Raw genomic sequence first — 24280 nt, 5'->3', positions numbered from 1 at the left:
GTAGAGAGTGAGCTATCTTACAGAAATAAGAGCAAATACAAATCTGTTTATACTATGATAAAAAGACTCAATATCTGAAATGCTGAATTCCTTTCTGGCAACAGTTCATGCTGCTGAAAGTGCATTTGTGGTGCCTTCAAACTCACATGGAAAATTTCTCTTGCAGACCCAAACAAGTCTGCAAGTGGAGGTGTGTGGGGTTGTGGAGTTTGGGTTTTGTTTTTTTTTTTTTTTTTGAGCAATTTGTAAAGTTGTATATCAGATGTTTTATTCTGCAGTCAAATATGTGCTGTTTAAATGTGTAGCTAAGTACATGCACCTGGCACATCACTATTTGGAAACTTGAAGTGTTTTGGTTTGTGGAGTTTTTTTGGATTGGTTTTTTTTTGGTTTTTGGTTGGTTGGTTTTTTCCCCCTGTGGTTGATCTAAAGCCTATTTTGATTTGCTTTGTGAACAAGCACATGTAACGGCAAGATGAAGCAAAGACAACACTCATATTTGCCTTCTTTGAAAATACATTTTCTTCTAGGTAAGCATAAACTGGAAAGCTCTGGCTTACCGAGGGGTTGTCTGCTTTATAAAACCCTTCAGGCTCAGATGCTTGACATGCTGGATATTGAAGGACTCTATCCTTTGTACAGTAGAGTTGAACAGTACTTAGAGGAGTTTCCTGAAGAGAGGTAAGGCTTGATGGCTTTTCCTTTCAGTTCTGATTACGTAGGTATGCAGACACAACCATTTTGTTCTCTCTTGTTATGTTGTATACAACTTTCCTTCGTGGTATTGCATATTCTGAATTTTTAACTTGAAATGCCAGATAACATAAAAGAGGAGTTTCACTGTTAAAAGTTTTTAGGTCAGTCACTTTAACTTTGAATTTCTAAGTAATGAGTATGGTTCACAACAGCATAAGAGAAAATACCTCATTCCTTAGTAGTGGAAAGATACCGTAAAATGATGGTTGGTTTCTCCAGCCACCAGTACCTGCAGAGCTAGGAGTATGTCTGCAGTAATACTGATGGTTTTACAGTCATTCACAAGTCAATATTGGCCTACCTACAACCTGCCCTTTAAAACCCTGGATTTGACGCTTGGCAGCACTCCAGTCTGTGCCTGCAAGATCTTACAGGAGGTGTGACTGCGTAACGGCCCGGTGTCTGCTGCAGTCCAGCCTGCCCTTTTGTGTGAGGAGAGTAGCTCCACGTGCCAGGTTGTAACCCACATCGCAAGTGCTCACAACATACTTGAGGCACAAGAATCTTTATCTGTCAGGTATTTCTTGCCTGGTGAAGAATTACTGGGCATTGGAAGCCGCTACATTTGTTCTCAAAGCTTATTAGTTACAATAATGATCACTATTAAAAAACCCTTGGCTTGGATGCCGCTTGCGTTCTTGGACAGTCACTTGTCTGTAACTCTGCCGTTGCTCACGCGAGGGCACTCTGACTCCGCTCACAAGGCGTTGCTGCGTGCACTGCTGCGGCTCCGCGGGATTCTTGGTGGGGCTGAAGGGTTCTCTTACAGCAAAGCGACTGGCCTGAAGTTTGCTTAAATCACTTGCAGTGTGGCTTACTTGTATATTTATATGTTAAACAAATGGAAAATGTGTTCTTTCATCTGTGCGGTCTTTGTGTACTGCAAATCCTGCTTTTATGGCTTCAGCTTTTCAGCAGGAATTCGGGTATTTACTATGGGAAGGGAGGAGGCCAAATAAACCCCCCCTTTGTTAGCTCACAGTATGAAGCTGGGGGCAGAGCAGGGGCTTGCCAGAGGAGTGTGTACCCCCAGTGTCTTCAGCAAGGCTTCTGGGGGCTCCTGCAAACTGTTACAAATTTTGAAACTTACCCATTTTTGCAAAAAAAAACCCTGTTCTTGTAGTGATACACAGGTGAAGTGGATTAAGAATTATTCATCCTTAAAAAGAAAAAAACCAAACCCAACCCTAAATGTGTATCTTAAGTGATGTGAGAATAACAGGGACTGGCTGTGGTGTTAGATCTGAGTGTTAACCTATTGCCGTGTTTATTTGTGTTAGTGTTTTTTTTCTGAGTATCTGGGCTGCTGAAGAAAGATCTCACTGAAAATCAGTAAATCATCTTGGCTGGCTGTAAATCTTCTTTTAAAATTTATTTAGAAGTACATTACAGATAGACGGACCTTACAATGAAGCATTCTATGAGAAGCTGCTAGATCTTTCAACTGAAGATGACGGGACAGTAGCATTTGCATTAACAAAGGTACTTCTCCTGCGCACGTTGTTGAAGCTTATTCAGTCTGTCGGTTTTAATAAACACGCGTCTAACAGAAATGGGTGAACAGGGTGTTAGCATCACCGCTGGCTTGTCTGAGGTTTGTATGGTTAAAGTTCTGAATTGTGCCAGGGTGTATCTTGATAGCAGAAGCAGTAAAAACCAAACATGTTTAGAATGAGTTCTTGAGAGAAAGATACAGCTGGTTATTTCTTTTCTAGATGGAGGAAGTATTTGGATGAACAGATGCTACTTTGGCCTTCAAGAAAAGTATCTGTAGGAAATAATAAACATGATTCTTATACAGGATGCAATAAAACCACTTGCTCCTGCTAAGCATCTGTTACAGAGATAATTTCCAGCTCTTAAAATACCAACATACTGAGTATGGTAGTGCCTTTTATAAACAACAGTATGCTTTACTAAAGGCAAATACAAATATAAGAGAGAACTTCTGTTGTTTTTATGTTGAATAGGTGCAGCAGTACAGAATAGCAATGACTGCTAAAGACTGCTCCATCATGATTGCCCTTTCACCCTGCCTACAAGATGAATGGTAAGAGATACCTGCTCGTGAGGGACTCCTGCTCGTTTAGAAACTGAAGATGCATTTGCACAGTTCAGTCAATTCAAGTAACTTTAAAAATGGGGGTGGAGGGTGGGGGTGGGAAGGTGTCAAAATATACACCTGTGAGTCTGTTAGTGAGGGAGAGTTCTGATTTAAGACATTTAGGACAGAGGTCTGTTTCTGAAGAGTTTTAAGTTGATAAAAAGGGTTAGGGAGCTGTAGTTTCCTAAAGGCTACAGCAGCTGAAGTTTATTTTCTTAGGCTCTCATGAAAGTTCTAACATAAACATTGGAGTCACTTTTGCAAGGGGACTCAGGATACAGAAATTAGAAATGTTAGCTGCAGTGACTCAGATGTGCAATGTGGTTCTGTTTTCCAGCTCTGAGCAGAGACCTGTGGTACTAACATCCAAATCACGATTCACCTTTTCTGTTTCTGTCCTGGACCTCGATCTAAAACCATATGAAAGCATTCCTCATCAGTACAAACTTGATGGCAAGATAGTAAACTATTATCTGAAGAATGTACAGGCCAAAGATGACCCAGTTATGTCCAGTCTCTTCAAGGAGAATGAAGACTGCACATTAGTTCTCCATAAAGTGTAACAGTTTCCTTAAGGTTATTTTAATTGGAACACATTATAAAGTGAAAGATTAATGAAATACAATTATGGTGATTTTTTTTTTCTATTGTGTTCAGTGCATTTTTCAGCTGTGAATGTTTTTGCTTTAAGAAATGACTTCTAATTGGTATGCCTTTTCAAAGACATGGAATAGCACTAAAACACTATTTGCTCTATAACCTAAATGAATGTATTTAATATGACAGAACAGATAACGTGCCATACCTTGGAACTAGAGGACAGATCAAATTAATACTAAAAGTCTATTTCTTTAGCATTGAAAGAGCACAGAATTAAAGGTTTCCTGAAGAATTGCACTAACATAGAAAGCCTAATTCCTAATAAGAGAATTGCCTTGAAGCTTGTGCTCTGAGTCTTACTCAAACCTAGTAGGAGGAGGGAATGCTCTGACAAAACCTAATACAAAACTTTAGCATTAAGTCCACTGAAAATACAACTGAAGTGGCTACTCAAGTGTTACTGATCTGTGGAACTACCGTGTTAACTGCAGAACACTTTTAAAGTACTAATGCATGAGATTAAGAACACCAGAATGCCTCCAGAAGTTTTGTGGTCACCTTGTATCTACCTAAAACTTCTGAAACTAAGCGTGAAGGGTTAAAGGTAAGCTAAATTTCATGTGATAGCTGGGCTGAACTGGTCTGACATACTGGTCTTTTATTTTCTGTACATTATATGCTGCTATTGAAGGAGAAACCACAGCTCGCTCTTACCTAATTTAAATTGAACTATAAAAATAATATATTATGAGTTTTACATATTATTTCAGGTCTTTCAAATTGTGTCAAACGTTGGCATTATTTCCCTGATATCCCACACACTGTGTAGCACAGGCAGCTGCTTTCAGGCTCATTCTTTTTAAGTGACACAGAAAAAAGGTGTCAGTTATCTGCTTTTCTTTTTCAAAGCTGCAGGGGGTCACTTTCTCATGATGAGTACTGGCGCTAAGCTTGTATCACTACTTCAGCAATTTAACCATGGCTGTACTTTGCAAATATTGGTATGTGCAGCTGAAGTCTTGTGAGATGTTGCAGTACAAACCATCCTGAAGGAAGATTCTGAGTTTGAGACTGAGGATATATTCAAAACTGAGGGTAGTGTGAAAAATCTACAGATGCTTTTCCCATACACTTGGGGGTTACGCACCCTGAAATGTGCAGAGATGCTACTCAAGCTACAGTAAACTGCTGTTACCTGGATACAGTGTGTGCTTACAGGTAATGCTTTGCAAAATAATGTCGGTAAACATTCACCAAAAAAAAAATTTATATTGGGATCTCAGTGTAATGTTTGAATTGTTCCATTTTACCTGAAATTCAAAAAGCAAAGCCAGAAAACCCTGTGTGTACTGGCACAACTCAAGAACTATGGAATGGAGAGTGACACCACACACACAGCAATAGTGCTTTGTGATGGTGATCCATGTTAACAATCTCTTGTGTTCCACATCCAGAGAACAGTGTACCCTCCTGCAAGGGAGTCCTGGGCTGCTCTCACTGAAATGCGATGCTACAACAGTGTAATAAGCTGGTAGTTGGCAGTGGTAATAACCCCCTCTTTCCAAAGAAAACTTGGGTGCAAGAGAGCTATTTTAAAATCTATTGGAAATCCCACTGTTAGGCAAGGGGAGGAGGAAGGAAGGACTATCCACAGCTGGAAAGCTTTCAGGTTTTTGTGCTGTAACTTTACAGACATTTCATGTGCAAGTAGAAGCGTATGTGTTGATCAAATACTCAGTTTCGTGCAAGAAGGAGCTAAAGATGTAATAAACTAAAGGTTGCACAAAACTAGCTAAACCAGTAACATGTCAGTGGATAAAGTAGCAATGAATTTTGCTTGTCTGCTGGATTCCAAACTTGAAATTAGTCTGCTTTATATCTAAGAAGATATTTTATTCTAAAGTTGCTGTTCATCAAAACTTAACTTAGTCTCTGGCATTGCTCAGCTGTAGATTCTGATAGAAACCAATCTCATCAGTCAGTTTTTCCTAACCTGCCAGAACAGTAGGAGATTATTTCAATGATCAAACAGTGGATTATTAAAATGATGGCATTATAAACATACTCTTGCTTTAGTTCTTGATTTCTCCACCTATTTCACCATTGCTATAAAATATTTTGCCATAACTTACAAATGGAGCAGGCAGGTGTACTGCTTGCATGGTTAGAGCAGCTGTGGACTTGAAAAGGAAGTTTCTTTAATATTAATGGAGAGCCTGCAGTTGGTGGGTTTGGCCCCGTGATTCCAGGAACAACAACTGTGGCTCCCTGCCTGTGAAGGATGGGACTCAAGCGGTGTAGGTTTGGTTGCGATAGCTAGTGCAGAGCAGGAACGAAAAATGCTGGGAGTTCACAAATGTACACCTGATGGCAGTGAAGGATGATTACAAGACATCTGTCTAATCTGTTTTGTTTCTTCAGGGATGAATGTATGTGATGCTTCTGTCCTGTGTTACCTCCTAGAATTTCCCCCTGGAAGTAGGAAATGGAACAGAAGCACTGCAGTGAGCAGTGGCTAACTCGCCCATCTCTCTTTACAGAAGTGTAATGGTCCTTTGTTTAGTTTAATGCTGTCTCAACGCTTACATTGTGGAAAAAATACATATGAGTTACTTCATACAGTTACTTTTTTTTTAAGCATAGTATGTCTTTGAAATCTTCCAATCGTCTACTTCCACTCTAATGAGAAAGCGATTTAACTCTGTTCGAGGAGTCTCTCACTGTTCTCTTGTCATTTTAAAATCACTGTACTTTTACAGAGCTGTGAAATGAAATGGATTTTTATGGACTTGATTTTGACAATGCATGATCTTTTTCCAGGTGTCTAGAAAATGTTAAGAAGATAAATCACTCTGGTACATTAATGATTCAGAAAGATAAATTTATAATGAAATCACTCTGTACATGTAACTATTTTATTTGGCATTTTTGTATTTAAATGGCTGTATTTATTTTCATGTCATGACAATTTATATATAACGTGCCATAATTGTACAGATAGCATGTTTTATGAGTATGGTTTCTAAATGGAAAATAACTTAATGTTTATATTCAATAAAATTATAGACTGTGTAACACAATATCTTAATTAAAACTACTTTGGAAATTGCTACCTATTGTAAGTAATGCTGGTATTCATTTTTCCAAGCCAACCACTTTGATCAGATTCTCGATAGCTGTCTCAATCCCAAACAGAAGCAGCATGCTGCGGAAGCGGGCGGGTGCATTTTCAGTAGTTGCTACCTTCTGCTCCAAGACTGCAAGAAAAATATAGCAGTGAACATTACTGTCAAACACTTGCACTATTACTGAAAGTAGCTGCCAGCATTGCATTTTTGGATAAAACAGGTTACCTACTGTTGAGAAGAGGAAGACACACTTGTTTTGTGAGCCCTTTTAAATAATACAGGCGGTGAAGCTTAGCTGTGTGCAAAATTGGGAATTGTTTGCCTGGCTGGACTCTCTGCAAGATTGAGTTCCATTTTCTGTAAGGAGATGTTGGCCAAAAAAGGGGACAGCGAAAGCTTGGAAACAGTCTCTGAAGTGAGTGACACTACCTTGCTCCGGTACTTTGGTCAGAAGGTCCAGAATAGGTGTAGTTCTCCCTTCTTCATCTATGTGTATCTTCCAAAGGATCATTAATTCAAACCTGAATCATGTGCACAGAAAATTTAGTTAAGTATTAGCCAGGCAACTGTCTTCAAGGTTTCTTCACAAAGTGCAGTGTTTAGGAGGTTCACACTCATTCTGCTGTTTAACAAAATTCCTATCAGGCAGTGCAACTCCCCATGTCTCTACTGGAGGACCAGAAATACTTCTGTTTAGAACCAAGGAAAACTGGTGATGCACTGACAAGGAAGGAAAGGTTATTACTTCATGTCCAGGTACAGGCCAGTTCTCAACCTCAAGGATTTTTTTTTCCCCTACCTCTTGTCTTTGTCTATTAGGAATGATTACTTTCCATGGAGCGGTGGTAAAAAGTAAGGAAAAAAAAGGAGAATTTCCTTCCTGCCTGCCCCTTACCTGTGGTCAGGCATTGTGCTTAGGTACAGGATGAAAACAAAGGGAAAATTATTTCAGAAGTATTTGCATGAATAGCGATGTTCTGGATTTAGAATAAGGTCCACCCCCATATTGTTCACGGCCTTTTTAAGATGCACAGGGATAAATATATCCAAGGCCTAGATTCCTGCATTTGTTTGCTTTTAATTAAAAAACCATAACTGTCATTATTCCTTCATGAGCGCTTTGGAGGGATTTGCAAGGCTAATTACTATTTCCAGGTGCTGCAGGGGGACAATCTGGCAGTTTGATTCTGCAGGGACAGAGTTTCTCTAGTTAAATAACAGAACTTGCACTCGTGAGCTTTGCTGCTTTGTAACATCCCCTCTGCTTTCCTGCATTTTCCATTCCCTTCCAATCCCTGCTTTTAGGAGCATTCTTTATTGAAAAGAAGGCTTTCCTAATGCAAAGCTGATCCGCATGATAACGTCACTGCTGGGGAGAAGCTCCCTTTCTCAGGGGTGGAGACCGATCGTGGCTGCAAAGGTTTCCTCTGAAAAGGATTTGTCAGCCTCTTGCCACTTAACCATTAAAAGCCTTCAGAGAATTTGTGCACAGCTTGTTCTGGCATTTTTGCAACCAAATAAGCAACTGTGTTTTCTATTAAGCCACTGAAATGGAGAGCAAGGAGGTGGTTGGTGACAGCCAACATGGCTTCACCAAGGGCAGATCGTGCCTGACCAATTTGGTGGCCTTCTATGACGGGGTGACGGCATTGGTGGACAAGGGACGAGCAACGGATATCATCTACCTGGACTTGTGCAAAGCTTTTGACACTGTCCCGCATGACATCCTTCTCTCTAAACTGGAGAGACATGGGTTTGATGGACGGACCACTCGGTGGATAAGGAGTTGGCTGGATGGCCGCACTCAGAGAGTGGTGGTCAATGGCTCAATGTCCAAGTGGAGACCGGTCACGAGTGGCGTCCCTCAGGGGTCAGTATTGGGCCCGGCCCTGTTCAACATCTTTGTCGGGGACATGGACAGTGGGATAGAGTGCACCCTCAGCAAGTTCGCCGACGACACCAAGTTGTGTGGTGCCGTCGACACACTGGAAGGGAGGGATGCCATCCAGAGGGACCTGGACAGGCTGGAGAGGTGGGCCCGTGCCAACCTCATGAAGTTCAGCCAGGCCAAGTGCAAGGTCCTGCACCTGGGTCGTGGCAATCCCAGGCACAAATCCAGGCTGGGCGGGGAATGGATGGAGAGCAGCCCTGAGGAGAAGGACTTGGGAGTGCTGGTGGACAAGAAGCTCAACATGAGCCGGCAATGTGCCCTTGCGGCCCAGAAGGCCAACCGCATCCTGGGCTGCATCAAGAGAAGCGTGGCCAGCAGGTCGAGGGAGGTGATTCTGCCCCTCTACTCTGCCCTGGTGAGACCCCACCTGGAGTACTGTGTCCAGCTCTGGAGCCCCCAACACTGGACATGGACCAGGTGGAGAAGGTCCAGAGGAGGCCACAAAGATGATAAAAGGGCTGGAGCACCTCTCTTATGAGGCCAGGCTGAGAGAGTTGGGGCTGTTCAGCCTGGAGAAGAGGCGGCTCCGGGGAGACCTGATAGCGGTCTTCCAGTGCCTCAAGGGGGCTACAGGAAAGATGGGGAGAGGCTGTTTAGTAGGGCCTGTTGCGATAGGACAAGCAGTAATGGTTTTAAAATAGAGGGGGGTAGATTTAGATTGGATATTAGGAAAAAAATTTTTTACAATGCGAGTTGTAGAACACTGGCCCAGGTTGCCCAGAGAGGCGGTGGATGCCCCATCCCTGGAAACATTCCAGGCCAGGCTGGCCGGGGCTCTGAGCAACCTGATCTGGTTGGAGACGTCCCCGCTCCTTGCAGGGGGTTGGACTGGATGGGCTTCGAAGGTTCCATCCAACTCAAACTATTCTGTGATTCTAAATTATTTTAAAATCTTTGATGGTTGGACTTAGAGGTCTTTTCCAACCCTTTTGCTTGATTCTGCAATGCTATTTCATGATTGGGGGTGAGAGCGAATGTGTAATGCAACTGGGCACCCGGCAATGTGAAGCAAAATTGTAAAAATAAAGCAGCTTATTTTCTAACAGCAGCCATGGTCTAACAACATTTCAGCAACCGAGAGTTAAAGCATTTAGTTTTAAGTGGCAGAGTTGGCTAAACCGAGCCAGCACTAGCTGTTAGGGTTTATTTGCTAGTTCCAGGAACAAATATGATGGAGGGAGCTATGCTTTAGCTCCACTTGTCTCCATTTAAACTAATGCAAGTTATACCAAAGATGTAACGGAAGAAGGGAATGATCTGATCCCTTCACAAAGTAGTTACTGTTCTTGGCCCTTACAGAATTCCTGACAGTGATAATTACATTGTCTTACATGCAACTTTAAGGGTTTCTTTTGTTTTTGTTTGTTTGTTTGTTTTTTTATTTAAAAATTGAAACCTGCCAGAACATGTCAAGCAGGGAGGCTGAAAAACTCCAGCATATTTGGTAGAATAATAATAATAGGCAGTGCAGTGATCCTGTTCTGGTTTTGTTAGTGAGGGGGCTGCGGCGGCAGCTTCGTGAGGGGGCTGCGTCGGCAGCTTCTGTAGGAAGCTGCTGGAAGTTGTTTCCCCTTTGTCCAGTGGACTCGGCCGGGCCTAGGGCGGACCTGCTGCTGGCCAAGGCCGAGCCGATTGGTAGCAGAATGTTTCCTGATAACGCCTCTGCCATAACATATTTAAGAAGGGGAAAACAGAAGAGAAAAAAAAAAAAAAAAGTAGAGAAGGTGTGAAGGAGCTGAGTGGGGGCAGAGAGGGGGAGGCACGAGCCTTGTGGGCCTTGCACCCCTCACCCTCTGGCCTCCCGCCGGGCGGCGACTGGGCCCAACTCTGCCCAGCCTGGCTGAGAGAAGTGGAGAGGGGATGAGATGTGAAGAGACCCTGAGAGGCGTCTGCCTGCCCGTTGTGAAGGATTTCTGTGAGAGGAACGGCTGCAGACGCCAAGGTCGGTGCAGAAGGAGGGGGAGCAGTAATGCGGCTCCTGGCCAGAATTCCCCTGCAGCCCGTGGTGCAGCCCATGGCGAGGCCGGCTGTGCCCCTGCAGCCCGGGGAGCCCACGGAGGAGCAGAGATCCCCCCGCAGCCCGGGGAGCCCACGGAGGAGCAGAGATCCCCCCGCAGCCCAGGGAGCCCACGGAGGAGCAGAGATCCCCCCGCAGCCCGGGGAGCCCACGGAGGAGCAGAGATCCCCCCGCAGCCCGGGGAGGACCCCACGCCGGTGCAGGCGGGTGCCTGAAGGAGGCTGTGGCCCGTGGAGGCCCCGCTGGGGCAGCCGTTCTGGAGGGGCTGCACCCCGTGGAAGAGATGACCCACGCCGGAGCAGTTTCACGAAGGACTGCAGCCCGTGGGAGGGACCCCACGCTGGAGCAGGGGAGGAATGCGAGGAGTTCTTCCCCCGATGACGAAGCAGTGGCGTAAAACAACACATGATGAACTGACTGCAACCCCCATTCCCTCTTCCCCCCTGTGCCGCTCAGGTGGGAAGGTGGTAGAGATAATGTTAAGCCCGGGAAGAGGGAGGGGTGGGGGGAGGTTATCTTGTTCTCTCTCTCATTATCCTGCTGTTTGTAGTAATAAATGAATAGTTTTCCCCAAGTCGAGTCTGTTTTGCCCGTGACGGTAACTTTAAGGATTTCTCCCTGTCCTTATCTCAAACCTCGAGCTGTTTTTCCTTATATGATCTCTCGCTGTTCTCTCGGAGGGTGGGGGGAGTGAGAGAGAGACTGCGTAGTCTGGTCCCGATCGGGGCTGAACTATGACAGATCCCTTCCTTCATCTAACTGATTTCCTTCTAAAACAATGGAAAAATATAGCTACGTACAGTTGCTTTCAGTAACATGGTAACTGCAAATTTTCTTCCCACTCTCTAACGACAAGATGATGTTTCAAAGAACTGTGCTTTGCTTCAGTGGTTTGTGACCGCTGCAGCTCCTACCACAGGAGAAGTACGAGCTGTCATTGACCAGCTGCCACGTGCCTTTGCCTGCGATACAGGATCAGCTCCTTTGCTTAGGCCCAGGGTGGGAAATACGGCCTTGTCTCAGAGAGGATGGCTGCCAGTGGCCCACCCGTCACAGCAAGAGGGGTGCTGGCCTCAGTGGCTGTTCTGCCCGTTACTCTGGCCATGTAGTGCAGAAAGAAAACCAAGACTGAACAAATCCAGCTGAGCCTGACAGGCATCCTGCATTCCTAAACTTTGAATTTAGACTCTTCACTTGCAAAACCAAGATGATAGCAATAGATTTTTATTGTTGTTGTTCTTAAAATGCAAATTAAAAGCCTGCTAGAGCCTTTTATATTTTTCCACCTAGCTTTTTAAAAGCAGGGGTACTACCTGGTAGCAACATGACTTAACTAAGAAGGTCACAGGCACGCAGCCTGGTTATATACTTTTTGGGTAGTGGGTCCCAGTGGTTTTTATGTGTTGTTATAGGTCTAAAATCTAACATACACTGCCATGAGGCTCTGAGCAACCTGATCTGGTTGGGGATGTCCCTGCTTCTTGCAGGGGGGTTGGACTAGATGACCGTTGAAGGTCCCTTCCAACTCTAACTATTCTATGATTCTATGATTCTATGATCTAATCTCTGTGTGTAGAAGCATTGTTAGAAAGGAAAGAGTGACTTCATGTTCAATCAGACCAATTATTTAGAGATCGTCACTATGCATTGCACAATCATTTATCTGCATAAATCAATAAAATTATTTATTGGCTTACCCAGAAATTTTGGGGTTCTTTAGGATCATATAATCTCCCAGCAGTCCTTCCGGAAGGGTCACAATGTCAGAGTATTTGGCCTGTGAACAAACAGGTCCAAAAAGTTAAAAATTAGGTCAGAAAAATCAGAGAGAGAAGGGTTTCTCGGCAGTGCTTTCCAGTTGCAGTGGATTTTAATATGCTGCCACTTTTAGCTTGCATTTGTAATAGTTAACACTAACAATACTAATTGTTTAAGATCCTGATGAGCATTTTACATTTGGATGGGTTCAGGTTTTTTGGGATATCATTCATGTGATACCAAGAGATACTTAAATTTGGTCATCTCAGAGAAAAGAAAACCAGTATTGTGCAAACTTAGAAGGTCTTATGCAAGATATAGGAAAAGCTGAAATAATATTTTTAAAATAAATTCTGTTAATTTGATTTAATAAAACATTGTAATACATCACAGTGTCACAAACAAAACCCACCCCTTACTAGTACGCTCAGTTTTGGTGTTCATTTTGAGAAAGCGGATCACCAAGTTCCATACAGTGCTTGGAAGGCATAAAGGCAATGAGAAACCAAAATAACCACTCTTACCAAAATATAATGGGACAATGGAAAATGATAAAAAAAACCCTACTGACTACTATTCAACTGCCACGTTCCTGGGAATTAGAGCTGTTTTCAGTTGCTGCAGTGTGCAGTGGGTGATCATTGCTCCATTACTTTGGTCGTGCAGCTAACATTTCACAGTCTTCAGTGTCTGTAGCTTGAATTACCGAAGCCACATAACTTCTTTTGCTATAACTATTTTAAAAGCACATAAAAGAAAAGCAGAATAGTAGCTACGTCTGGCTCCTTTAGAAGTTATGCAGCATGTAAGACGACAGGTTACTGAGAGTGTGAGGATCCATACGCATCCAAACCCTGCGTTCTGCAGGGAGGTGCTGCTGCAGACGAGAACAGACTCCAGCCAGAGCCTGTTGCCGTGAAGGTGGCGATGCTGCTACTTGCTTGTACTGTTTCACGGACTGGATACAAAGCTGTGTTCCAAAAATTGCAGTTCATAAAGTGTGAAAAAGCTGTCAGCCTAAGTAAGTCATTCTATAGAGCTCACAGGGCAAGTGGGATGCCTTGCGGAAAAGGAGCAGAAGAGCTCGTCTTCGAAATGCACTGGAGAAAATGAGTTGGGTTTTACAGGATTACGCCTCATCTGGCAGACTGGAATTGCTACCAGATGTGACCTTGCTCTGGTTTAGGAATTTATAACAAAGTGAAGAGGGTTTGTGCAGAATGCCAAATGACATAAAACACAGGGACGTTGCCAGTTTTAATTGCTACGAAGTCTCTAGTACTGTATTTACCGTGGGGGTAAAGGCCACGCTCTGTCCCGGAAACAGAGACCCATGAGCGTCAATGGACGGCACGGGAGTTACAGCGTGGAAACGTGGCTGATTCAGGGACACGTGTCGAGCAGAACAGTGATCTTTTTTCAGCTCTACTCCCTGTGGAAGTCATCATTACCTCTGATGACAAAATAAAACAAGTTTTTTTAGGCTTTCCTTCTTGATAACCCATGTCTTTGATAGTCATTACATGCCTTCATTCATCTGGTATTGTCGGTCTCAGAGAATCTAGCAATCTCTTTAGCTCCAGGTTGCAAAGAAAGAAAGACCAGAAATTCGGCATCAGCTTGTACCTGGTGAATTCAACTAATTTACGAGAGATCCCAAGTCTACCATAGCTAAACACTGAGCTTTATCTTCATCCCTCCTATACTGAGGCCTTTGGGAGCTGCAAGAGAAAATGGATCGGAGGCAGTAGATAACGAGTTCCAGTTCTCAAACCTCTGCAAAACACACCCATGACGTGTTTGGCGTTCCTGTGTAGCTGCCACAGCACTTACCCCCAGCTAGTTGGTGGTATTTTATGTTGTACAGAAACCAGAGGTATCTCAAGGAAATCTCCAAGTGTTTAATTTTCTGTTGTCTAAAAGCCTCCTTGTACCTGAGAGAGAGTGCATTGGGGAGTTATGTCCACAGGACGTGATTGATCTGTGCCTGAAATAAATGCCAAGGTTTCGGCAATCCGTCTGAATGCTGTGAGAAGCTGATCTTGTGTGAAATTCACAGGATTTGGGAGAAAATCCAGCTTCTTTGCAGGAAAGATCATATCTTAGCAATCCACAAAACACAAAAAGCCAAATCACAAATGCCTACATCTCTCTTCAGGCGTATTACATGCTAAAACCGAGGTCCCGACAGAGGCGTGACGCAGGATCTTGCCCGGATGCACGCACGGTGTCTGCCCATCCCACCCACGGGTGACTCCTTGGAGCGCTCACGCCGCAGAAGCAGGAAACAAAACTACCGCACCCAGGATTAAGCGAGCAACGTTAAACAGTGACAATGTAGGGAATAAACCCCAGGAAATGCAGTTACACGATCTACCTGTCACATTGCACACACAAAATGTAATGTTTGTACCACAGAGGTAAAAGGCAGGGATGTGGCAGGGAAATGAAAAAGCAGGCACACGCTGTGCACAAGCTGCAGCAGCCCTGACGGAATAACTCCAGATACTCTTTGTAGGTACCAGCTTGTCACCTCATATTCTCTGCTGTGCAACTTTTTAAAGTTTTCCCCAGGGAAAAGCCAAAGCGAGCAATAAGCTCGGATAACAAAATGACCTGATCCACTGAGAGGTTCCTTGGGAATGTCAGTAACTCTGACGAGATCTCCTAAACTGGACACCAGGCAACTGGAAGATGCCACATCCAGTAGCGGGATACCAGATGGGAAAGATTAGCTACGACTGCATTAAGCTAAACCTGACTTTAAACAAGAAGTATCTTTCCTCAGATGACTTAAATGTCAGTGTGTGATCAGAACCAAAAGCCCGTGCTATTATTACTCTGGGATAGAAATTGTTTTTCCAGCTCCTTCAGCAGCCCCAGCAGAGAATCTTATGGGAATGTTTGTCTAAAACAGAAATAGTCTTAAATCTCAAAGGGATGACCAGCCCATCCTGATGGAATACGCAGCCTTCCCTTCCTCCCATGATAAATTTTACATACACACACACACACACACACACAGAGATATCAAAGTGAATGCACTTGCAGTATCTATTTGTAAACAAAATACATTTTTCTTCAGCTGTTTAAAATTACATTGCAGTTTTCTGCATACTAAAGCTCTTCTAAGGAAAACTTTTTAAGTTGTTCAGCTTAAGAACCATAACTAAGAAGGCAAAGCAGAACTGGCAAAGCAGAAGCTATACTAAAAGCAGACAAACTTGCTTCTAACCCACTCATGAAGACAATCAGCTGCTCTGCTCTGAGAGGGAACAACAGCACACGCTTGCTTCTACTTCGGAACTTGCCGTTCTGTAAGGAGGACTGTAGATACGGAGTGCTCAGCAAGTCATGCTGCTGCGAGTCCCTCCACAGGCGTAAGCTACTTCTAAGTTTTCCGAAGATACTCCGTTCAGGCGCTGGTTCGGGGTGAGTTATGTGTATGTTTCGCTAAGGCCACAGTACCATCCACTGAAGTCAGAGGCACAGTGGTAGCATCAAGGTCTTAAATAACATTAACCTAATTTCAGGAATTCAATTACAAATTATTTGTAAAAATTATGGAAATTCTAGATACTGTAGAACACCAAAACCAACAGGGCTAACTCCCAGAAGCACTAAACAATCACACGCACTGCCGCCAGCCTCCTGTCCCATGCGGAAAGGCAGGTCAGCCCTTCCGGGAGCCCCCGAGTGGGAGGCATCCTGGCGTGGAGCCCCGCTGAGGGTCTGTCCCCAACAGCCTCGCGCTCCCGTTTTCGCAGCAGTCTCATTTTTCAGCTGCAGTAGTCTAACTCAGATGACAACAAAAGCAATAATTGTACTATTTCCAGGATCAAGTCCTACAGATACTCAAAGAGCAATCACCAGGCTGCAAAATGCTATTATTAAGTGCAGCAATTACATTTTTGTGAATTAGTTTGTATTTCTACTTTTACTAAGCCTTCTGCCAACCCCAGTAGCTCCCAGTTCCATTTATGAGATCTGGTCTTACACTTCATCTGTCCTTATGCACGTTGCTAAAATATTTGGTGTCAACTTCACCAAGAACTCTTACCCTCAAGTCACAAACAATGTTAATTTGTCATAAACTGAACATCACATATACACTTTCAATCAATTCTCTTTCTAGAAATGTAATTTAAGTTGCCTGGATGAGTTTCACCTTTGGATATTAGATTATAAATTTCAAATGCATTTCAATTAATTGAAATATTTTATCCTGTAAGACAGCTGTCGCCAACATGAAAATGTAACAAGGATTTATACTTTCCCATATTTTTTTAAAGGGCAGTGGCAAGCCCTAAGTGAATGAAAAATTTCTCCAATAAATTTAACGTTTCTGGTACCAACATGGACCTCTCAGACTTCAACAGAAAAACCAAAACAGTCTGCCAATCCAATGGAAATGAGTAACATTGTATCTAAAAACAAGTGCATCCTATTTTTTTCTTCCTTTCTCTCCACTGCTTGACTGAGCAGGAGCAGCACTGTACAAATTGATGTACACTCAAAATCAAAATCAATACAAGGATGAAAGAAAAACTTGTAATGTAGGCAGATGAAGATGTCTAAGATCATTTCAAAACCTCGCATTTTTTGAGACTTCTTTTGAATAGAAAATCAACAGGAAAAGTCTGAAACCTCCAGGATACGCAAGGAGAAGACAACCCCCCTGCCTGCAGACACTGGAGTGTGTCCGTGCTCAGCTGATGTTCCTTATGCAGAACTTTTTGCTGTACAATGGTGGCGTTTGCACCTTTGTAACAGAATACTGTGAGTGCTACCAGAGTTGCAATATTACGCTCAAAGCCTGAAAGGTCTGAAATTTGGCTATGGAAAGTGCTGTCCCACAACATGCAGTAAAAGGCTTGCAGTCTGATGAACTAGAATCACCGAGTCAGAAACACAAACAGGTCACAAAAGGAAAATTCCTACAGAAGGACTTTTTGCTTTTAATGTGCTCACCAGGCACGCGCAGGACAACCAGGGGATCAGGCCCAGCCAGCATGGGTTCATGAAGGGCAGGTCCTGCTTGACCAACTCGATCTCCTTCTATGACCAGATGACCTGCCTTGTGGATGAGGCAAAGGCTGTGGATGATGTCTACCTGGACTTTAGCAAAGCCTTTGACACCATCTCCCACAGCATTCTAGAGAAGCTGGTGGCTCATGGCTTGGCCAGGTGGACCCTGGGTTAAAAACTCTCTGGATGGCCGAGCCCTGAGAGTTGTGGTGAACGGAGTTAAATCCAGTTGGCGGTCGGTCACAAGCAGTGTTCCCCAGGGCTCAGTGCTGGGGCCAGTTCTGTTTAATGTCTTTATCAACGATCTGGACAAGGGGATCGAGTGCTCCCTCAGTCAGTTTGCAGACAACACCAAACTGGGCAGGAGTGTTGATCTGAGGGTAGGAAGGCTCTGCAGAGGGATCTGGACAGGCTGGACCGATGGGACAAGGTGAACTGTAGGAGGTTCAGCAAGGCCAAGGAAAATGTTAGTTTCTAGAGCCAGGAAGTTTATCAGCATTCCAGGGATGGCAGTATCTCGTAACAGCATACTTCGGGAATCAGTGCCCCACTGGTTGCTTGATCTGTCTCTGTCCATTACACAAGTTTGTGATAGATCTTCATAGAACCATAGCATCATTTAGGTTGGAAAAGACCTTTAAGACCATTGAGTGCAACCATTAACCTAACACTGCCAAGTCCACCACTAAACCACGTCCTTAAGTGCCACAATACTGTGCAACTAGTGTAAGAAATACAATACCTAATGCTGAGGTAGCATTCTATAAATAATTTGAATATCCAGGTTCAAGAAAACAATCTCTCATTCTAACTTCCCTCTATACTAAAATATATGGAACATTAGAAATACCTGATGTAGCACAAAGTATTCCTGTGCTTCCCAAACGGTAGCCAGCACTGCGCAGAACGCACTCAATCAACTCTACATTCTGCACTCTGCTATAATTTTACACTAATTCCACAAGATAGAAATCTCCATTTGTGCCTCTTCTCATGCAGAAATCTATCAAATCACAGACTGGTTTGGGTTGGAAGGGACCTTCAAAGCCCATCCAATCCAACCTTGCAGGCAAGGAGCAGGGACATCTCCAACCAGATCAGGTTGCTCAGAGCCCCGGCCAACCTGGCCTTGAACGTTTCCAGGGATGGGGCATCCACCACCTCTCTGGGCAACCTGGGACAGTGCTCCACCATACTCAGTGTAAAAAAAATGTTCCTAATATCTAATCTAAATCTACCTCCCTCTATTTTAAAACCATTGTCCCTCGTCCTGTCACAACTGGCCTTGCTAAAAAGTTTCTCCCCATCTTTCCTGCAGCCCCCTTGAGGCACTGGAAGGCCGCTCTAAGGTCTCCCCGGAGCCTCCTCTTCTCCAGGCTGAACAGCCCCAGCTTTCTCAGCCTGTCCTCACGGGAGAGGTGCTCCAGCCCTCTCACCATCTTTGTGGCCTCCCCTGGAGTTGCTCCAACAGCTCCACATCCTTCTGATGTTGGGGGCTCCAGAGCTGGACGCAGTACTGCAGGTGGGGTCCTGCACTTGGCCTGGTTGAACTTCATGAAGTTGGCATGCGCCCACCTCTCCAGCCTGTCCAGGTCCCTCTGGATGGCATCCCTCCCTTCTAGCATGTTGACGGCACCACACAGCTTGGTGTCGTCAGCGAACTTGCTGAGGGTGCACGCTGTCCCATCATCCATGTTGCCGACAAAGATGTTCAACAGGGTCGGGCCCAATAGCTAGTCATATTTAAAATGTTAAAGATGTTTAAAGACCCAATAACACTGTATAAATTCTATTCACTTTTATAATTGGCTTTAAAGGAAAAGTATGTCTGAGTTCCCTATATGTCGGACTGACAGCACTGATGTTTTGGGGAGGGATGTGAGTGCTTAAATAATATTTACCTATTGGCCATTTGGTCATAATGAGATTTCGCCTTGAGTAATAGACATGGAAACATGATGAAATCTAGCATCAACACAGACTCACTTCACCACTTTTTTTTTTTTCAGGACTAAACCCAAATATCCATGTTAGGGAACAGGTATTGCTGAAGTTTCAGCACCAAGTGAAGTTCTGTGTCCAAACCACCATGGCTCTCATGGCAGATGCTCAAGTGGAGTGTACAATGCTTCTGCATCATCACCTCACTGGCTTTTGAAGACAAACAAAGACAGTTTGGTCCATGCATGAACAGTAACAATGTTGTAACCTAAGGCCAATGACTTAAATCACAGTAAAACATGGCAGTCTTTTCAGGAGACAGACAGTTTGTTTAACTAAATCTCAGTTAAAGCCTAAAACTAGAAACATTATTAGGACATCAGAGGTCAACTTTCACCAGCTCCTTATCTTATACATAGGAAGATGGCAGCATGCTTTCATTTTCAGATAAGTATAAATATAAATTTGAAGCAACCAGGATATGTAATAAATTATAGCTATGAAAATAAGTTGTATCTACTATTGCAGGAGAAAAACTTTGACAAAACCTGTTTTTAAGCAATGAAATATTAATTACAGAATTATAAAAGAGAAACATTTTATAAATGTGTTCTTGCATGCTCTATGTATATTTTAATATCTACACCGAAAACTGCCTAAAATGCTTTGCAAGGGCTATCATAATACCTTCAAGTGATCAAAGAGAGGCACATTGGAAGTTCAAAGCATAAAGGATCTCAAAAGCCACCATGAAGTTTCTTATTTTGGGCAATTAAAGAAACTGAAACCAAACAAGATAATGCACTTTTCCCCTTCAGCTCAATTACACAGTGTAAAAACACCGTATTTGCAAAATAGATTTATGAAACTTCACCACTCATAACTATGTCTCAGAATAAACACATCTCCCATCTTCCCGTCTAAGTAAACATTGCACTCCAGTGAAACAGTCCTGCTGGGGATCTGCGCCATGCAAACGGCACAAAACTACCCATGCCCTCCGAACCAAAGAACACGCTTATGGAAGGAAGTGCACAATGAAAAAGCAGTTTTGTCTGTGAGGGGGTCGTATCACATCTTGCCCACCGCCCAGCTCCCTTCTTCTAATACCTACAACCAGAAGGGATACTACCAACACGCACTCAGTAGAGGGAAGTAGAGGAAAGGAGAATGTTGGGGGCAGCCTTGAGGAATGAAAGTATGAATGTCATGCTGAACAGGGGAAACCTTTGCAGAAAACGTTTACTAAAATTTCCTTGCAAGCTCAGGATATAGAATCACAGACTGGTTTGGGTGGGAAGGGACCGTTAAAGTCCACCCAGTCCAACCCCCCTGCCAGGAGCAGGGACATCTCCAACCAGATCAGGTTGCTCAGAGCCCCGGCCAACCTGGCCTGGAATGTTTCCAGGGATGGGGCATCAACCACCTCTCTGGGCAACCTGGGACAGTGCTCCACCATCCTCAGAGGAAAATTTTTTTTCCTTATATCCAGTCTGAATCTACCTCCCTCTGTTTTGAAACCACTCCCCCTTGTCCTGTCACACCAGACGCTGCTGAACAGTCTCTCCCCATCTTTCCTGCAGCCCCCTTTGGGCACTGGAAGGCCACTCTAAGGTCTCCCTGGAGCCTCCTCTTCTCCAGGCTGAACAGCCCCAGCTCTCCCAGCCTGGCCTCACAGGAGAAAGAATACATCTGTTTTCCTCCAGTAGCATACATACATACAGTCTGGAATGAAGACTGCTCGGCACCTGCCTGGTGCCAGACCCGTGGTGTTGAGCAGAGCAGATCTGTAACTCAGGAGTTACAGGTCACCTCGCTAAGATTCAATCTTGCAACTACGTCTTTGGGTTGAGCCTGCACGAGTACCTGAAACCAGCTGGGAGGAAGGCTTACTCATCGCCAGCCCCACACCCACATAGCAATGGGAAATTGCCGGTGAAGTTTCTTTGCTTTGTTCTTTTTTCCTTTTTATCCTCCCATGGATTTACAGCTTCCCTTTTTTGGCCCCTACTCTATTTCCATTGCCATTTATTTTCCTTCTTTGACATTTCCATAACATTTTTTTTCATGCTTGATTCAAACGTGATTGTACAGTACACGATTCAATTTGTCACTCTGTGCTACACCACCATGAATTTACCACACAGTTTGTATTTCTGTAATTGGCTCTGGGCTGTTTGTCTCCAGAAGAGCTAAACCAGCATCACTCAGGCCCACGCACCCTCGCTGCTGTGGCTCTCACAAAGCATTTCCTTTCAATAACGCTTTTTTTGCATGGTAACCGTATGTTTATCTGCAACTTAATTAAAGCAAACCGGGAATAAATTAAATACATCCTAGAGGTTTATTTTTTAAATAGGAGGAAAAATAGAATTAAATGAAAATTAAACCTCAGAAAGTACAGGAAGAGGTACATAATAAAGAGTGAACATAGAAGTTGCAGATGTTCTTTCTTCTCTCCGTTATTTCTCTTTGAAATTCTTGAGTCAAAAGATTTCCTTTAGTTTATCAAAAAATCATACTCCTGACTAATGATGTGTGCACATTTAAAAACCAATGTTTCTAAAAGCAACAGCATCAAAGTACTTTATTCCACATTTCTTTCTACAGTAAACAGGCCAACTGGCAATCAGAACACACTTCTCCAGAACAGCTGAAAAGACTTCCAGGTCTGCCCGCTCTGCCTTCGGAGACCTCACACTTGCCCACCAGCCACCGCGCGCTCCCCGCTAGGTTCCAAAATTATCTTCCCCGACTAACGCTGCGCTCGGATGCAGACGCCAGCCAACCTTCAGGTTACAGCGGGCCGTGGGCTGGAGGCTAAACGGAGTCTCGAGACCAAAGACCGCTTCTGCTGCTCCCAGATCATCTTCCGTGCCACTCTGTCAGATGTGTCATCTGGAATGGACTGCCTGGATGTTGTGTGGCTCACAAAAGCCCGTCCTCCTCCTGGAAACAACTCTACCAGGGCTGTTCGTCAGTGTAAGAACACACAGAAGCAGCCTGCCAGGGACAGCATACTCTGTCATTTACTCCTGTACCAGACATGATTGACTATCCACTCAAAGTGAAGAACCACATCCTCTCAATTAGCTCTGCCTTCTCTTTGCCTTTTAAAGTTTAAATAACCCCATTTTTTCTGGATTAAAAATTTAGGGCTTGTTTGTTACTTTATTTCACTTGTAAAACATGCTGTCTTAACACCAAGATGGCTGCAGAGTCACCATCACCCTCCGCACAGCTACCTGCACAGTCCAGCTCCAGGCCTTGCCAATTGATTTGCTTTTGCGGGAGAGCATTAACGTTCCGTCTTTCGTTGGAAACCCACAGTAAACCAGTGGGGCTCAGTGGTTCTGTTCTTCCTCCACAAGGTTACTGATTATTTAATTTTGAAACCCCGATCCTTCCTCTGCAGAACACTTCTGGATAATAAGCGTGATACAGGGCACCGTGTGGAAATCGGCAGACGTCTCATTTAGCAAAAGAGATACTAAGCAGTCAAGGACAGTGTGGAGAAGAAAAAATTATGAAAGAAAAAAAGATGCCATTTTACAGAACAGTGTGAAGAATCAACAATTTGGGAAGAAATAATCATAAGCCAATTTTTCAATAATCTGAAGGAAGCAGACCGGAGGAAAGGCATTTTTAGAAGAGAAATTAAGCTAAATGTGTGTTCTCTTCCATTAAAACAGAAGCAAGTTCCTTTACAGATCTTTAAATATTTTTCTGTATAGAAGGTGCCACAAGATTCTCTGTAAGCTTTTTTGATGGCTTAGTAAGAGAGCCCAGGACTACATATTCAAACTGGATTTGAAATACCACAGAAAAGTTGATTATCAAGGGTGACTCAACTTGCTTTTGCACAGTTTACATTATCAAGCTTGTTCAGACAGTACATTTTAAACATCATACAAATAAAAACATCTGAATTTAGTTAATGACTTGGCTCTGAAGCTTAGTTTTTTTTTTCCAAGTACCCTAATTCATTAAAAAAAAAAAAAAAAAGGACACAACAAAGAACACTTAATTCATCTAAATAAGCTTAATGTTAGGCATTTACCTTTTTAAAAGCATGATCAAAAAAGAATTTTTAAACCAGTTATTCAGCTTATGTTGATCATTTACTGTTGTGGTTATTTCATCTTGACTGTGCATCATGTCAAAGACAGAAGTGCACAGTTAAGGACATGAATCAGCCAACTACTGTTAATCAATTAAACTCCATTAATTGCTACAATTAGAGGAACAGCTGTGCATTGGTACAGTAACTGGAGTTCTCTGAGATATGTTATCCCTACAAAGTTAATGTACCTGCCTCAGATGAATTTTTCCCTTGATTTCATTACCCTGCAAGTAACAAGTAGCCATCCAGTAATTACCATAAATACAATATACTCAAAATGTATATTACCAATTGTTGTATGGCATCAAGAATTACATCCCTCCCACAAGTGTTTTTGTATTACAGACTCTGCAGATAGATACTCCAACCAAGAGGAATGACAGATTGTAGAGGACAGAATAAAATAATTTAATAAACTTCAGTTGTTATTACTTACTTATTAACACTGACTGCCAATTAATAGAGCAGTAATACGAAAGGTATTTGTAGTCTTGTCCAAACAAAGCTTAGAGAACTGCCTTTCTGAAAGAGTCTGGAGTTATTCACTTCTGTGTGGGCAAACATTTATCTTACCTGGTAAAGACAGGTATGTCTACCTCCTGGAACATCCAAGATACCAGTTTTTATTTCCCACCAAGAGACATCAACTCTTTAAGAGGCCCATCTCTTGGCACTTAGAGCAAACTGTCCAACAGCAAAGAGGGCTTTGGTCAATCAGTAGCTGTCAAATCTGTGTGTACTATCATCTTCATTGCTTAAGACAGGAGTAGCTGTACCGTAATCTTTACTGGACACCAGTGACAAAGGTGCAATCTGTATTTGCACAAAACCAAACAAAAACCTTCTTGTGTGACTTGCACTCAAGAATAAAGAT

General features: G+C 43.3%; 2 protein-coding genes and 1 long non-coding RNA gene across 5 annotated transcripts in view; 1 reads left to right on the top strand and 2 right to left on the bottom strand.

The window, feature by feature from the left end:
- IPPK (inositol-pentakisphosphate 2-kinase) overlaps positions 1-6572 on the top strand; it is a 35433-nt gene extending 28861 nt beyond the window's left edge. Inside the window, exons 10-13 of the mRNA XM_086755758.1 lie at positions 531-681; positions 2136-2238; positions 2727-2806; positions 3198-6572. Of these exons, the coding sequence (XP_086611884.1) occupies positions 531-681; positions 2136-2238; positions 2727-2806; positions 3198-3423 (560 nt within the window). The 3' untranslated portion in view covers positions 3424-6572. The remainder of the gene's footprint in view (positions 1-530; positions 682-2135; positions 2239-2726; positions 2807-3197) is intronic.
- LOC147599458 (uncharacterized) overlaps positions 1-24280 on the bottom strand; it is a 352989-nt gene that overhangs the window by 75955 nt on the left and 252754 nt on the right. The gene's annotated exons all lie outside the window — the stretch shown is intronic.
- CENPP (centromere protein P) overlaps positions 6360-24280 on the bottom strand; it is a 162941-nt gene continuing 145020 nt past the window's right edge. For all 3 annotated transcript variants that reach the window (XM_086755761.1, XM_086755760.1, XM_086755763.1), the window contains 3 exons: positions 12254-12333; positions 7018-7109; positions 6360-6717 (listed from right to left, as the gene is read on the bottom strand). In XM_086755761.1, coding sequence (XP_086611887.1) covers positions 6596-6717; positions 7018-7109; positions 12254-12333 — 294 coding nt within the window. In that variant the 3' untranslated portion in view covers positions 6360-6595. The remainder of the gene's footprint in view (positions 6718-7017; positions 7110-12253; positions 12334-24280) is intronic.

This window comes from Chlamydotis macqueenii, chromosome 10 (assembly GCF_036417535.1).
Source record: "Chlamydotis macqueenii isolate bChlMac1 chromosome 10, bChlMac1.mat, whole genome shotgun sequence".
Taxonomy (NCBI): Eukaryota; Metazoa; Chordata; class Aves; order Otidiformes; family Otididae; genus Chlamydotis; species Chlamydotis macqueenii.
The sequence above is the reverse complement of the archived record's forward strand: the minus strand, read 5'-3'. Positions and strand labels throughout refer to the sequence as shown.